This window comes from Danio rerio, chromosome 2, assembly GCF_049306965.1.
Source record: "Danio rerio strain Tuebingen ecotype United States chromosome 2, GRCz12tu, whole genome shotgun sequence".
NCBI classification, from domain to species: Eukaryota; Metazoa; Chordata; class Actinopteri; order Cypriniformes; family Danionidae; genus Danio; species Danio rerio.
In genome coordinates this window covers 13,059,643-13,075,998 of record NC_133177.1, presented here as the reverse complement: position 1 = coordinate 13,075,998, position 16,356 = coordinate 13,059,643, and the positions used below count along the sequence as shown (strand labels likewise).

Here is a 16,356-nt window from a genome sequence, read left to right as displayed (position 1 = left end):
ATTTAAATTGAGATATAAATGAAAATAAGGCTCTTAGACTGATTTTATTTTAACGCTCTTTTTCATTAATTCATTTTCTTTTTGGCTTAGTCCTTTTATCAATATGGGGTCGCCAAAGCAGAATGAACCGCAAACTTATCCAGCATATGTTTTACACAGTGGATGCCCTTACAGCTGCAACACATCACTGTGAAATAGCCATACACACTCATTCACGCACATACACTATAGACAATTTTAGCTTACCCAATTCACCTGTACTGCATGTCTTTAGACTTGTGGGGGAAAACGAAGCACCCGGATGGAGGAAATCCACGTGAATGGGGGAGAACATGCAAACAACATACAGAAATGCCAACTGACCCAGCCAAGGCTCGAACCTGCAACCTTCTTGCTGTGAGATAACAGCACTAATTTGTTGTCAAATTTAAGTACATAAACATACTGAAATACATGTCTCAGCAACTTCAAGTAGATATGAAGATGTGTAAGCTGAAAATGTGGTCCTTGGTGATTTTTGACAATTGGCTAGTAAAGACATCTATTCATATGGGTGTGTAGTAGGGTTGGACAATTATATGGAAATGCCTAGGTTTAGACAATAATTCAGTAGGATGGCACCAATACAGCATCAATTCATATTGGGAATAACAGATACATGTCCTCGTCAGTGGTCAGAGGGATTCTAAGCCATTCTTTTTGCAGAATAGGGGCCATGTCATTGCATGATGCTGGTGGAGGAAAATGTTTCCAGACTTGCTCATCTAAACATCTCAAAGTGGCTCAATAATATTTAGATCTGGTGACTGCACAGGCCATGGGAAATGTTCAACTTCATCAAACCACTCTGTCACTAGTCTTGCTGTGTGTATTGGTGCATTGTCATTCTAATACTTGGCACCATGTTCTGGATACCATGTTTGAACTATTTGGTGCACATGGTCCTCCAGAATGTTTCGGTAGTCCTTGGCAGTGACACATCAAGTATTGGGCCTTGGGAATGCCATAATATTGCTGCCCAAACCATCACTGATCCACCCCCATACTACACTTATGCAACATCATGTGCATGCAACAGTCTCTAATACACATTTTTGGGACTTCTCCACACTATAACTCTCTCAAATGTGGTAAAGACAGTAAAAGAGGACTCATGAGAGAACAACACGCTTCACATTGTACACTGCCCAAGATTTTTGCCGCTTGCACTAGTGAGTTGGGCATATGTGGTGTTATGTTTTTATGTTTACAATGCAGGTTAGCACCCTTTCAGACAGCGTCCTCTTCCATCCAGTTACTCCTGTTGGATGTAGTTTGCTCTTCTTGGTGTTGTGTCGACATTACTCTGGATACCATGGCTCTTCATACATCACAAACACTTGCTATCTTAGTCACAGATGCAGCAGCGCTTCCAGTGGTCTTAAGTATTGATGAATCTTGAGTTGGACATGGTGAGTTACTATGCTTGCCAGGACAGTGCCAGGGTGCCATCTTTGGTCAAATCTGGCAGATATGAGGGATGCCAACAAAGTCTGCTTTCTTAATGCCCCTATATCCCAGGACAATATATTTGGTTATATGTCTGAGATTTACATAGGAGTTCTCTGCAGTGAAGGATCAGTCGGTTACCATGACATACCTTATTTGCCTGCAGACTTGGAAGACTGCATAACTATTAATAGCTGACACTTATACTACTACTGCTGTAGATAACCTCCTGCTCTGCCACTGCTAGCTGAGACCCCTTGTTGGCAGTCATGTCGAGCAGGCAGGAAGTTCACGTCCTCCTGTTCAGCAGAAAGTCAACACTTTTAGACCAAACCACACTTTCTCCATCTATGATACCAGGTTTATGCTCACTGTGTTTGTTTGTGTTCCCACCCCTCACTGAGAATGTGGGTGTGTGCACTTGGATGGGTTAAATGCTGAGGATCAATTTTGAGTATAAAACCATACTTGACAAGGCTTACTTTACTTCACTTACTTTACTTTACTTCACTTTACTTCACACAATGAAGGAAAAAGGGTATCTTGAACATACTTGCTTTGCCATTCTCCCTTTCTATTGCTCTAGCAAATGGTGAACCCTGTTCCTTGAAGGTCCTCTACATCCAACTCTAGGTCAGCTGGTCAACACTCACATTTGGGAATTGGTGCCTGTATATGTCATCCACTTATCTAATTCTATTTATACAGTATATCTTTCCATGGAAAATTGTTTTCCCACACAGGTAAACCTGTAGCATCCCTTTTACAGAACACTGTGCATTTTATTCCATATGTTGCACTTCCCTGCCGATATTTGTATTTTGGTTCAAGCATCTAGCCCTCTAGTTAGACCGTGCTCTCTGTGACATATTTTCCCTTCTGAACTGTAATGCTTTCACAATATACTGTCACAGTAATTCAAACTCTCTAACTCAAAACAGCTAGTTAACTCATTGCATCTATTTCTTCTAATTTATTTTCCATGAGCTAAGTCAGAGTGATTACTCTCCTAAACCAAATTGCCCATCTCATCTACAATTTAATGTTTTCGTTTACTTCATCAGACAACTAGGGTTACAGTAGAATCAATTAAGTTGTTAATATTATAATATATACAATACAATCCACTTTAAAATGTTATGCTTCAAAACAGTATAATATATACTAACTGAGGGTTACCCCTGCGTAACAATTTTATTAAAAGCCAGACTGTGAACTGTAAATAACCATGTGTTATACTTAATATTGTAATAACTGTTTTATTTTATAACTGTTGTATAAATACAATTAAACAAAGCAAATGTGGCAAAACAATCTTTTCCCCAAAGATGTTGCATTATGTTTGTTTATGAGAACAAAGTTAAAAGCTGTGAAATTGCAGGAAGGCTATTTTATTTAATGTACAGTTGATCTCAGAATTATTAGCCCCCCTGAATCATTATCCAACCTGTTTATTTTTTTTCCAGTTTCTGTTTAATGGAGAGAAGATTTTTTCAACACATTTCTAAACATAAAAGTTTTAACAACTCATTTCTAATAACTGATTTATTTTATCTTTGCTATGATGACAGTAAATATTATTTGACTAGACACTTTCAAGGCTTAACTAGGTTAATTAGGCTAACAAGGCAGGATAGGGTAATAAGCCAAGTTATTGTAAAATGATGGTTTGTTCCCCTTCTGTGATTTCGTTCAGAAAGCCAATCGTTTGAAAGAATATGCAAACGGGCCATTGAAATGCCAATGATCAGCTTGCGCAGCTGATGCTCATTGCAATTGTTGCAAAGCTGAGCATCCTTTTCGCTTCAGAGACTTCTTCAGCCTTCTGTGAGAGTCGATGAGGGTTCCTCTTTCTGAGTTTCAGAGAGAGAAAGTGAACGAGAGTGGTCTCCCGGTCCAGAGTGTGTGACACGCAGCGGCAGACGGTCGAGCTGGGTTTCTCCCTTGCCTGGCGTTCTTTGGGTGCGGTCCTTCAGAGCAACACAGTCCTGCAGCGCGTCTTTTTCAAGATGTCGCTCCGATTGCGTTTTTGAATGTGGTGGTTCCTATCCCTGGATGATGAGCACTAGCACTGCGTTGCATGTCTGGGGGTCCAGCTTGTTAATGCGGTGCTCTTGGACAGTCCATGCAGTCACTGCAATAGCAGGTCTGTTGCGCATTTAAGATTGCGGCTAGCTCTTGCAAAAGGGTGAACCATCCCAGCTGTCTCCTGCACTGCAGCGGGCACTCGAGCAGATCTGAGGTTCCAGTGGTAGTCAATCCACCGTCCCCGAGCCTGCGGACCACCCACTCACCCTCACACTGCGGACCAAGCGCTCCATCCAAGATTCGAGCGGAGGAAACGATTAGTTTAACCAGATGGTAGCCCTCACACTCGATGACACTGGGGACCAGACGTCCACTGCTGCATCGAAGGGTGGGCTTTCATTGTCTAACGCGGATGCAGACCTGGTCCCTCCCTCCGGGCAGGTGAGCGCTGTGTCGGATCGCGAAACGAACATGTTAGCCATGCTTTCCTGGGCTACTTGACCGTGGGGTTGGAGATGGTTTATTCCCCAACTCCGTGGCCGGAACGACTAGATGGGTGCTACGTTAAGGATGCAAAGAAGGCTAGACATTCTAAGCCTCTCGTCCCCTTCTTCCCAGAGGTGCACAATAGGCTCACGCAGTCTTGGAGGGCATCTTTTTCTAGCCGGTCTGGATGCGTTCCCGCCCCACCACTCTTGATTATGGTGCAGCCATGAGACGATCCAGAGGGTCAAGCGCGCCATTGCGGTCAATCTTTGTCTGCCTGGACCTCTTCCTGGCGGGGTCCGCCTTGTCTCCCATCCAAAGCCTGCAGGTTATCTGACTCCCTCAGAGCCAGACCTAAAGAGCTGTGGGCCAGGCCGCCTTGCACTCTTTAGCCACCTACCAGCACTACTAAGCGCAGGCGCTGGCTCAGGCGCTGGCCGCATCGAGCACCTCGTAAGCAGGCAGCCCCACCGACCACATCCACCAACAGAAATGCATCCTCTGGTGCGTTCATCCGCGAGATTGGTTTGCAGCAATAGATCTGAAGGATGCATACTTTCATGTCTCCATCTTCCATGCCACCGTCAGTTTCCACGGTTTGCGTTCGAAGAATGAGCTTGGCAGTACAAAGTCCTCCCCTTTGGGCTCTCTCTGTCTCCGCGTGTCTTCACCAAGCTCGTGGAGAATGCCCTAGCACCTTTTCGGCTAGCGGGCATCCGCATACTCAATTATCTCGACGACTGCCTGATTTTAGCCCACTCGCGGGAGTAAATGCTCCGGCACCTCGACGTATTGGGGTTTCAGGTCAACCGAGAAAAGAGCAAACTCGCCCTTGTGCTGAGGATCTCTTTCCTCAGGTTGGAGCTGGCCTCTCCGGAGAGCGCGCTTAGCTAATGCAGAACTGTCCGAGAGGGTGTGTGTGTTGCGGGCATGCAGCTGCGGGCCTGTGGAAAGGAATCCAGTTGCACTGGCATATCTATTGCCTAAAGCTTTTGGCAGTGTTCCTCGATCTCCGCCGCCTTTTTCTGGTGCTGGAGCAACAACCCATGCTGGTCAGGATGGACAGCACAGTTGCGGTGGTGTATATCAACTGTATGGGGGGTATCTATGAAGGTATTTTCGGTGCAAAACTCCTAAACAGCTGTAAAAGTGTAATTTGTAGTTGTAAAGAATAGCCACAAATGTGTATCATTAAATTTGTACTTGCAGAGCAAATTTGCAAATGTGTATCAGTAAATTTGTACTTGCAGAGCAAATTTGCAAGTGTGTAGGTATTTTTTTTGTCTCTCCAACAAACACAACGCAACATTTACTCTTTTTAAATCATTTAGTGCAGGTGCACAAATCCCATCAGATGAATTACAAATACAGAAACTCATCCGCTCATGTTCTTTGCTACTATTGTTGCAGTGAATATGGTGCAAAACACATTCACACACCTGCATCTAGAAATGTGAAATCACAGACAAAACTTGCACATCTGTAAATTAGATTGTGTATCCACACAAAGAGAACTGAACACGTGTAGAAAGTTTTTTTTTTTTTTCTCAGCACGAACACAAATATGTTACTGCAACTGCACGAATCTGCCTCTGCGAGTCTCAAGCGCTTTTTTTCACTTGCAAATCTACATTTCGAGCTCTCACTCTTTTGCACTAAACATTATTGTGATTTTAGGTGCAAAAGTGACTTGTGTATCTGCCAACTAAAACGTGGGCTCTCAGAGAAGTTTAGCCAATAGAGGAGGGGGCTTGACGTCACCGCTCTAGTGTTGCGGCGGCTGAACTTTTAAACCAAAACCCTTCCCTTTGCGAGATTCGCCATATCTATACCTGATTTGCGTTCGAAAATGCCTGCTTAACTATTTCATAGGAGGAGCAAACATACTTAAAAAAAGGAGTACGTTTGAAACATTTGTAACCATAAAAAAGTACGCCAGGTGGATACCTTTCTACTCCAGGAAGCCACAGCAAACGTCCTGAAGAAGGAAGAGGATGCGGTCAGTTTGAATTGTGAGTATTAAACCAAAGGCCAAGTTCTTTCCAAATTCACATTTGTTAAGCTACTGAACAGTACACTGTAGAATTGCTGAGGGTGTAAATAGGCTTTAAATTATAGTCTTATTTTATTTTGCTGTAAATGTTGATTATGTAATGTTAGGGACTCCATTAAGCACATATAAAGTAACATTTTAAAAGTAGATTTATGTAAATCAAAAAGATTATTATCAAATGTCTGACAAAGAAATATGAGAAGTATTGCAGATCACAAGACTAACAAGACAATTGAGTAAGTGATGTATTTGTGCTGATGTAAAATCTGTTGTCAATACTGTTTAAATTATATACATGTTATTTTAATAAATGAGAATAAAAGGTAATTTGTTTAATCTTTGCCTCAGTATAGTTGATCAATTGAGGAAGGTTTGTGTTACATGAGCAACTACACCAACATGTTATTTGAGCATATAAATCACAGAGATGATTTATTTTAGTCTCAATGTTACAGGGAGGCTTATATTGAGTATGTTACAGAAATTAAGAAAGCATCTTTTTCATTTGCTATTTATTATATTAATATATCATTGTTATTGTATTTTCAAACAGCGATTACGTCAGCTTTCTGATTGTTGGTGTGTGTGCTTTGTCTGCAGAGCTGTTGTGATGGAGCTGGACCTGTAGACAAGGGAACTAAGACGTGGAAAAAAAGAATCCAAAATAAGAGGTTAGATAATTTTATTACTAGCACCACATAAATCAAATGACACATTGTGAAGTAAAATGACTTTGTTTTGAATTTTTTTAATGTTTTATATGATCTGAAATATCTGCAAATTGGTGTATGTGTGTGGTGAAGGTAAAAAAGTCCACAGCAACATCCTGGAGATGCTGTAGTGGAGGGGTGCAGGGCTGGAGGACTGATGTCCTGAAGGGTTTAGAGTTAACTTCAACTAAACTCTACAAGGCAGCGGCAGTTCTGGACTGAGTTTGGGCACTCCTGTCCTTCTGTAGTGCAGTGAACGAGACATTGCATCATTCCACCCGCCCTTGTATCCTCATCTGGGCCAGATGTTGTTGTGGTCTCTCCATCACCAGTATCTCGGGCATGGACTGCCATGTATCCCCATCCTGTTTTAGTCTGACTGCAGCAGTGAGGGATGTGATGATGGCGAAGTCACTGCAGAACTGGCCCAACTGTGTGAAGATACAACAAAACATGGGCTTCTGTCTGTAATACATCTCTGTTAAAATAAAGTTTGGTTTCATGTGTTGTTGACTTTATTTATCTATTTATTTGTCTTGATCACCCATATTCATTCTTTTAATAATATATTATTGTGGTAACACTTTACAATAAGGTTCATTAGTTAATGCATTTACTAACATGAACTAATCATGAACAACACTTGTACAGCATTTATTAATCATAACTGAAAATTTACTAATGCATTATTAACATCCAAGTCCATTCTTGTTAACATTAGTTAATGCACTCTAAATTAACATGAACTAACACTGAACAACTGTATATTCATTAACTAAAGTTTACTAACATGAATAAATACTGTAGTAAATGTATTGACATTTTTCTAAAATAAATATATGCATTAAATTGTTTATTTTACAAAGTCATATTATATGAGAAAATTGAATAGCGAACTTGACATTAGGGTAAACTAGCCATGTTACCTTTCGTAAAACAAGGATTGCTATACTAGCTATGAATGCCGATCACTAACATAGTTATATTTAAACTAACAACAAACTGTACAGCTCTGAGTGGTTTTATAAAAAGAAGCAATGACAACGTACATTTACTTGAATGCTGCTTTCAGGATGTCATGGTTTCCCCACTCGTTCTGTTGCAAGCTCTTTCCTATGGCTAAACAAGGTCAAGGAAATCTCTTCTAATTGGCTGAATTTCTCTGATCTCAAAATAGAGCCCACGCTTTGGTCAACAGATAGACAAGTCACTTTTGCACCTAATATCATAGTGATAGTGAGAGTGCGAAACGTAGATTTGCAAGTGAAAAACAGCGATTGAGACTCATAGCGGCAGTTTCAAGCTGTTGCAGAAACATATTTGTGTTCGTGCTTAGAAAAAAATAAATCAAACGTTCTACACGTGTTCAGCTCTCTTTGCATGTATACACATTCTAATCTTCTTTCTGTGACTTCACAGTTCTGGATGCAGGTGTGTGAAAGTGTTTGCATCATATTCACTGCAACAATAGTAACAAAGAACATGAGCGGATGAATTTCTGTATTTGTAATTCATCCGATGGGATTTATGCACCTGCACTGAAGGAATTGAAAAGGTGTAAATATTGCGTTGTGTTTGATGTGTTAAATTAAGCATAAACTAATGTGATAATTAATACATTAATTAAAAAACAATCATGTACTAACAACTAACTAAGGTAGCCGTCATTCACACATGAACTCCTGTAAATCATGTTGTAGTTAAAGTTAGTTTATGATTAGTGCATATCTTAACTCATTATTAATTTATAATAAACTAATGTTTAGTTTTCATATTAATACATCATTATTCATGCACTGTTATTGTAAAGTGTTACCCAAAAATTACCTACACACACTACAAATTTACTGATACACATTTGCAAATTTGCTCTGCAAGTACACATTTATTGATACACATTTGTGGCTATTCTTTACAACTACAAATTACACTTTTACAGCTGTTTGGGAGTTTTGCATCAAAAATACCTTCATAGGTATCCGCTCTCGCCGGATGTCTCAGCTCGCTTGCCGTCTGCTCCTCTGGAGTCATACGTGGCTGAAATCATTGCGTGCCATTTACGTTTTAGGCGAGCTCAACTGTGCAGCTGACACACTCTCACAGCAGCTTTTAAGTCCAGGAGAATAGAGACTCCACCCCCGAATCTTGTCAGCTGATATGGGCACGATTCGGGGAAGTCCAAATCAGTCTGTTTGCTTCCCCTAAGAACGCTCATTGCCCATTGTCCTTTTCCCTGACCAAAGGGTCTCTCGGCATGGATGCACTGGCCCACAGCTGGCCTCGGGGCATGCGGAAATATGCATTTCTCCCAGTAAGCCTGGTCGTGCAGTTACTATGCAAGGTCAGGGAGGACCACGAGCAGGTCTTTCTAGTTGCTTTTCTCTGGCCCAACGGAACCTGGATATCAGAAATCTCCCTCCTCGCGACGGCCCGCCTGTGGCAGATCCCTTTGAGAAAGGACCTACTCTCTCAGGGACAGGGCACCATCTGGCACCCTCTCCCAGATCAAGACGCGAGGAAGACTTAGGTAACCTACCGACGGCGGTGGATTATACCATCACTCAGGCTAGAGCCCCCTTGATGAGGCGAGCCTATGCGCTTAAGCGGAGTCTATTCACTGAGTGGCGTGTCTCTCGCAGAGAAGACCCTTAAACTTGTCTGATCAGCAGTGTGCTTTATTTCCTCCAAGAGAACTAGAGAGCAGTCTGTTACGCTCCACATTCAAGGTTTACGTGGCTGCCATCTCCGCTCACCATGACGCTGTGGCTGGCAGCACCGTGGAAAGGCATAAACTCATCATCCGGTTACTCAGAGGTACCCCTCTGTCATGCCTTCTTGGGATCTCACCCTCATTCTCACAAGCATGCGCGGAGATCCATTCAAACCACTCGACTTAGTATTTTTGAGATTTCTGTCCCTGAAGACAGCTCTGCTGGTCGCATTGGCATTTATTAAGAGGGTCGGGACCTGAAGGCATTTTTGGTCAGTGACTCATGTCTGGAATTCGGGCCGACCTACTCTCACATTGTTCTGAGACTCCGGCCTGGATATGTGCCCAAGGTTCCTGCCACACCGTTTAACTACCACACCAGGTAGTGAGGCTGCAAGGTTAAATAAACAATAGGTTTGCTATTGCGCCATCTAGTGGACACAATTGGAACAGCAGTATGTGTTATTGAAAAATTGCAGCTCACGGAATCATCCCGCGGGCTGCATAAAATTCCTTTGCGGGCCTTATCTGGCCTGTGGGCCGTACGTTTGACACCCCTGATCTAGACGCATTTGCGACTCCTAAAAAAAATATTTAAATCAGTAAATCTTCTGTTGAAGTGGGGTAGGGAACACTGTAAGACTGCGCCTCTGGTGATGCAGGTGCGCTCACGCTCTCTTTTGCCTGACATAACCTCTCATCGGAGGCGAAGGTAAGGCTCAATCATTATGGCGTTTTCCTTACATTTCCTCATAGTGGATGTTTTTTCACATAGCATTGAAGTTCCCCTCCCAAAGGTGAACGCTCCAGTAACTAAAGTAACCCTTTTTCCCTGAGGGGAGGAATGGAAATGCTATGTTCCTTCACCATAATGATCGCCCCTTAGCTGTTGATTGGAAAGTCTCTTCAGCTAAAAAAAAAAAGTATGCTCAGCTTTGTACGCACTGTGCTTATATTGCCAAATTGATTGCAACAAGCATTAGCTGTGCAAGCTGACTCTGCCAACTCACTGGCATTTAATTGCCTCGTTTACAAACTCTTTCAGACGATTGGCTTTCTGAACGAAATCCCCATAGTGGAAGTTTTTCCACATAGCATTTCCGTTCCGCCCCTAAGAGAACGAGGGTTACTTTAGTAACCTGAGCATTCTGTAGTTTATCGAAAAATATAAATAGCTTAAAGGGGCAAATTATTTTTAACTTAAAATATTTTTTTAAATATTAAAAACTGCTTTTATTCTAGATGAAATAAATATTATTAGGCATACTGTGAAAATTCCCTTGCTCTGTTAAACATCATTTGGGAACTATTTAACAAAGGAAAAAAAATCAAAGGGGGGCTAATAATTCTGAGTTCAACTGTATATATATATATATATATATATATATATATATATATATATATATATATATATATATATATATATATATATATATATATATATAAACACACACACACACACAGAGAGAGAGAGAGAGATAGAGAGAGAAGGAAATACATTTCAATTTAAACTACAAAATTAACTAAATTTAAAACTACAAAAAATCTATTTCTCTGTTTCTCTTGATTTTTCCTGTTTATTTAAATCGTATTTGATATTTTCCCCCAACATATTAATTTGAGTTTACAAATGTTTAGGCTGTGATCTTTTTGGATTTTTGTTATTAAAGCATCATATAGAAAATGTTTATTTAAAAGAGATCTGAGAGGGTGTATCCTACTCATTTTTCCTGAGCACTTTTGAGTATGATCATACTGCTGAATGCATTATGTGTTTTGATTTTAAATGTTAAGATCATTTCTCAAATTAATAAATCGTATTTTGGTGGTTTATGTTATGTTTATTGATTGACCAGCTGCAAATTGTTTAACGAGCTGTTGTATTTTATTTAACCACAGTGTGGCACTCTAGTACTGAGTATGACCTTTAGAAGTAAAACAGAAAGGTGAGTAGCCTATTGCCGAATATTGAACATTTGTGAACATCAGTCAACTGATATGATGTTTCAAATTCATTTTATTTATACCTAAGTGAATTCAAGATTTAAGGGGTTTTGAGGATTTACATATACTGTCAGCGGTCACTTCACATGCAGAACGCGTCTCATCTACACACAGACACACACACGCATTTACACGCACTCACACACTCATTTGCGTAAAGCTCTCACTGCTGTCTTTCCATCGCTCGCCTTTCTGAAATGCAGTGAGATGTGGTAAGCTCTCTTGTTAAATCCGGCGAATGAGTGGTTTAATACAGGCTGTTTGTATGGACGCTTTTCTGCAGATGGGGTATAGAGGAAACAACGTGCTTTGAATACAGAGCAGACTTTCTCTAGTACCGCCCGACTCCTGTCAAAGCAATAAAACAGAGGAATTACTCCAACGAAGCGCATTAGAGATATATTTCAATTTCGTCTTACTGCATTTCTTAGCAATACCGACTCTGGTCTATTGGTGAAGAAGTGCATTTGCGTTCTGCGGGAGAGGGACATTAAGATCAAACACATTCAAGAAGAGCAGCCGATGAGACAGCTCGCGCTTTGAGATGCTTTAGTGATTTTACCGGACCCATGGCTTCGCTTTACCAGAGATTCTCGGGGAAAATTAATACCAACAAATCTTTTCCCCATCCACCTGAAGCCAGTCATCTCCTGGGTGGACAGGTTCCCGAGGAGGAGAATAAATCTGGGAAGAGTCCTCATCACCCCTCATGCCGACCTCCGGTCCAGAACCGCAAGAAAAACGCTAGCGAGGATGAAGACGTAAGAATCACGCTTTTATTTACGTTACGCGATATCTGTGTTTTAATGACCCTAAAAAAGACGCTGGTTGTAAAAGTGTGTGTGTGTGTGTGTGTGTGTGTTTTCGAGTAGGGATGTGTAAATTTTGTTCACCCCTTTTCACATGAAATGTAAGGCTATTACATTTTGTTGAAATTGCTGTAAGCTAAGGATTTATTTTATTTGTTTATTTATTTATTTATTTTGATGTTTTTTTGTCTCGTGAAACTCAAGTTTGGCTGTTAGTGTTTTTGGCACAAGTAGATTTTTTAACTAGAATTTATTTGTTATGGTTTTCGAGGTAGTATAGTTATCCAAAATAAAACTAAACAAATGGAAACAAGCAGAATGATTGCCAGTGAAGGCATAACACTTAATCCAAATACTTTTTACACTGCGTCTGCCACATGTTATTTTCACTGATTTGACCTTCGAAGGCAAGAATGACGTCACAGCAGATGACGCGTCACAAATCTTCGCCTTTAAACAACCTGTGCTATCAGGTGTTGCTACTGTAACTTATATTTTAAAAGGCTCTGATTATGTGATATAATGCACACTAAGATTTTTTTTTTCATTTAAAATGATGTTAAACTTAATTTTGAATTATAATTATTATATAATTATAATTGTATTATTAACGATTTGCAGAAGGTACCTACTTAAATAACATTTCACATAGTAATAGTTTATATAGGCTATCAAAAAATCTTGTCACATATATTTAGAAGAATCATTTAATCACGTTTTTGCTTAGATCTTAATACCTTTTAAATCTGCAAAACATCTTCAAACCATTGTCAGTAAGAACTTTTTAATTATTTAAAAAGTATTAGTAGACTTGTGCTCTTATATTGCTGTACATATGAATGATCACTACTTGAACAAGTTTTTTTTACTTGAAAATAAACAACTTGTTATTCATTCATTCATTCATTCATTCATTTTCCTTTATTTTAGTCCTTTCGGGATGAACCACCAACTATTTTAGCACATTTTTTTTACACAGGGGATGCCTTTCCAGCTGCAAACCCTGTACTGGGAAACACTCATACACATTAATATTCACACAAACATACACTACGGGCAATTTTGTTTACCCAATTCACCTATAGCACATCTTTGGACTGTGGGGGGGAACTGGCCTAGTCGGTACTCGAACCAGCAACTTTTTTGCTGTGAGATGACAGTGCTAACCACTGAGCCATCACGCCACCCCTAAACAACATATTACTAATTTATTATTGATTTGGTTACTCAAAATGAAGATGGAACACATATTTCGACATTTTCACAAAAGCTGTAAAAACATTATTCCAGAAACTGTTTTTTTTTATATAATTAAAAAATATATATTAAAAAATGTAATTTTCTGTGAATTTTTTTAATCACCTTTTTATTTTTAATTATATGTCTATTCATCAAATGTCTTTGTGGCAAAACTAACATTCTGCATGCCATTTTCTTGTGATATTTTGGTGATTACAGTATGTATGTCAAAATCATGGTGTACATCTGTACAATACACAGTACAATCTTTGTTGAAGCATGTTGGTCATTCTTAACTGTGTCTGCACGTCCATATGACAAATCTCGAGCAGCTACAATAGTGGTGACCATTGCAATGTGTCACAGCCTTTGATCTATAAAAGTCTGAATTGTGCATTGTTGTCATAAAACCGAAGCAATATCTAAATATTTTTCTATGCTAGTGTATTAAAAAAATATTTTTCTCTAGCATATACTTTGCTGGTGTATTAATTGAATATATATTATTTTAAAATTTTATATGGATTTTTTTTTAAGTTGCTAACACTTTACTTTGATGGTCCATTTGAGATATTACTCCTTCAACAGACATTTAACTGACTATAAGACTATATGTCAACTTACACTAACCCCAACCTAACAGTCTACTTATAATCTAATGAGAATTAGTTGGCATGTAGATGCAATGTAACTTAAATTCAAACACCGGCCAATCAAAATAAAGTGTGACCTTAAAGTTTGGACAGCATACAGGACAGTACATGTTCAATAAATGTTCATGTTTACGGTAAATTAATGAATGTAAATTGTATTTGTATGTGGCTCTAGAACTGCTTTAAGAGACATTTCTTGCATTAAGATGGTCAAGTGGTTTTGCTGTTGGACGTTACGAAGAGATTGGTGCTAATAGAATCTGAACACTACTCTATTGGACTCGGAACACTACTCTTGCTTTGTAGGAGAAAAGAGTGCATAAATGACGAAATTTGCATGAACTGAGCCAGTGAACAGGTTTGGTGAACGTCATGTTGCACGTATAGCTGTACAGTCACTCATCTGTGAAGTGGAGCAGACTGAGGCAGGCATCAGTTTCGCTATGCTGTGTGCAATGCTTTCTTGATGCTGCAAGTTAGAAACAAAGTTTGACTTTCCGGTCATAATAGTTGTAGCAACTACGCCACACCAATTTAATGGTTGACATCTACAAAAGCTAAACAGGCATTACAGTTTACATTCATTCCAGGCAGAAACAACAAATTTGTAATCCAATATCTATGTGCATATCTGTGTACACTTTTACAAAAATCCAACACTGCTTTAAACACATATCCTAAAGCATGAGCAACAGTAATCACACAGTAATAAAACTGATTGTAAGAGATTGTAAGTAATATAAGAGGAAAATAATAAACTGATTTCTGTTGTCCTCACAAAATACTGCTCATCATAGATTCCCATATTAATACACACTACATCAAAAAGGAACAATGGCCATTGGAGCAGATGCAATCACAACACTGTATTCAACAATATCAAAAACGAAGAAAGCAAACTAGCCCCCAAAACGGAAACACCAACAAATGGTATGATGTACCGCTCTATAGCTAAAGCAGATGACATTCATTACATGGCATTCAAAAATATCCAAAACATATTAATGAAAAAAAAAAGGAGAAATAAATAATAAACAAAACACCCAAAAAAGTGAGACAATAACATTAGCATGTAGTGTTGATCTATGGCTGAAGCTCACAGTAATCATAGCATCAAAATTACAGTATAGAAAAGGAAAGTGGGAATGCACAGTGGTGCAGTGGATAGCATGTTCGCTTCACAGCAAGAAGGACGATGGTTCCAGCCTTGGCTATGTCAGTTAGCGTGTCTGTGTGCAGTTTGCATGTTCTCCCCATGTTCGCGTGGGTTTCCTCTAGGTGGTTTCCCCCACAAGTCCAAAATATTTGTTGTATTGGTGAACTGGGCAAGCTAAATTGTTTGTAGTTTATGTGTGTGAATGAGTGTGTCAGTAGCCCCTTTCACACAGTGATACCGGTAAATATCTGGAAAATTGCCGGAACGACTTTACCGGTATATTCAAAAGCCCCTTTCACACAGTGATACCCATAAATATCTGGAAAATTTCCGGAACGACTTTAACCGGTATTTTCAAAAAAGCGCTGTTCACACAGGCGAGGACGTTATGGAATTTTTCCAGAAAAGAAAGTTCACACATCTATTCCAATATACCAGTAAATTCTGACAATATTTACCACAAAGGAGCTTTAAACGGCTGCACTTGTATTTGTAAACATTTGACTACATTACAAACTCTGTGGATGATTAGTATTGTGAACAACTTCGATGAAAACATATGGAGGATCACTTTCGCATGTCGAGATGTTCATAATATGTGCGTGTGCTGGCGCTCACAGGCTGTTTCACAGGCACACGCAAAGCTTAAAGGTGAACAAACAGCAGCTTATCATAAGCATCTTATCAATGATTATTTACACAGTTGGCATTAAGATGAACATATAAACGTTATCTGACTAACTTCTAGCAGCTAAACGCATCTGGGAAAATATTCAAAGGCTTTTAATCTCACAAACCGTGCAGACGTAAATGTGTCTGACTGTTCTGATTTGCTAAAGCAGACGTCTCACGTCTGCACGTTCTAGACGTGCACGCGCTCTTTCCGGCAATCTTCCTTCTGCATTTACACAACGCAGCATTCCGGCAAATTATCGGTAATGTTAAAACTTCTCTTTCCGGAAAATAGCCAGTTCACACATTCAACCTTTCCGGAAAATTGCCGGTAATTTTCCGGGAAGG

The 16,356-nt window shown here is 39.7% G+C and overlaps 1 protein-coding gene across 4 annotated transcripts in view; it reads left to right on the top strand.

The window, feature by feature from the left end:
• The window catches only part of dpp6b (dipeptidyl-peptidase 6b), a 298,152-nt gene that overhangs the window by 59,797 nt on the left and 221,999 nt on the right, over positions 1-16,356 (top strand). The window contains exon 1 of one of the 4 annotated variants that reach the window (NM_001115122.1): positions 11,568-12,201. The exons of 2 other annotated variants lie outside the window; for them this stretch is intronic. In NM_001115122.1, coding sequence (NP_001108594.1) covers positions 12,049-12,201 — 153 coding nt within the window. In that variant the 5' untranslated portion in view covers positions 11,568-12,048. Of the gene's footprint in view, positions 1-11,567; positions 12,241-16,356 lie in introns of those variants that run through there. One more of the 4 variants, XM_005163289.5, reaches the window with a different exon arrangement.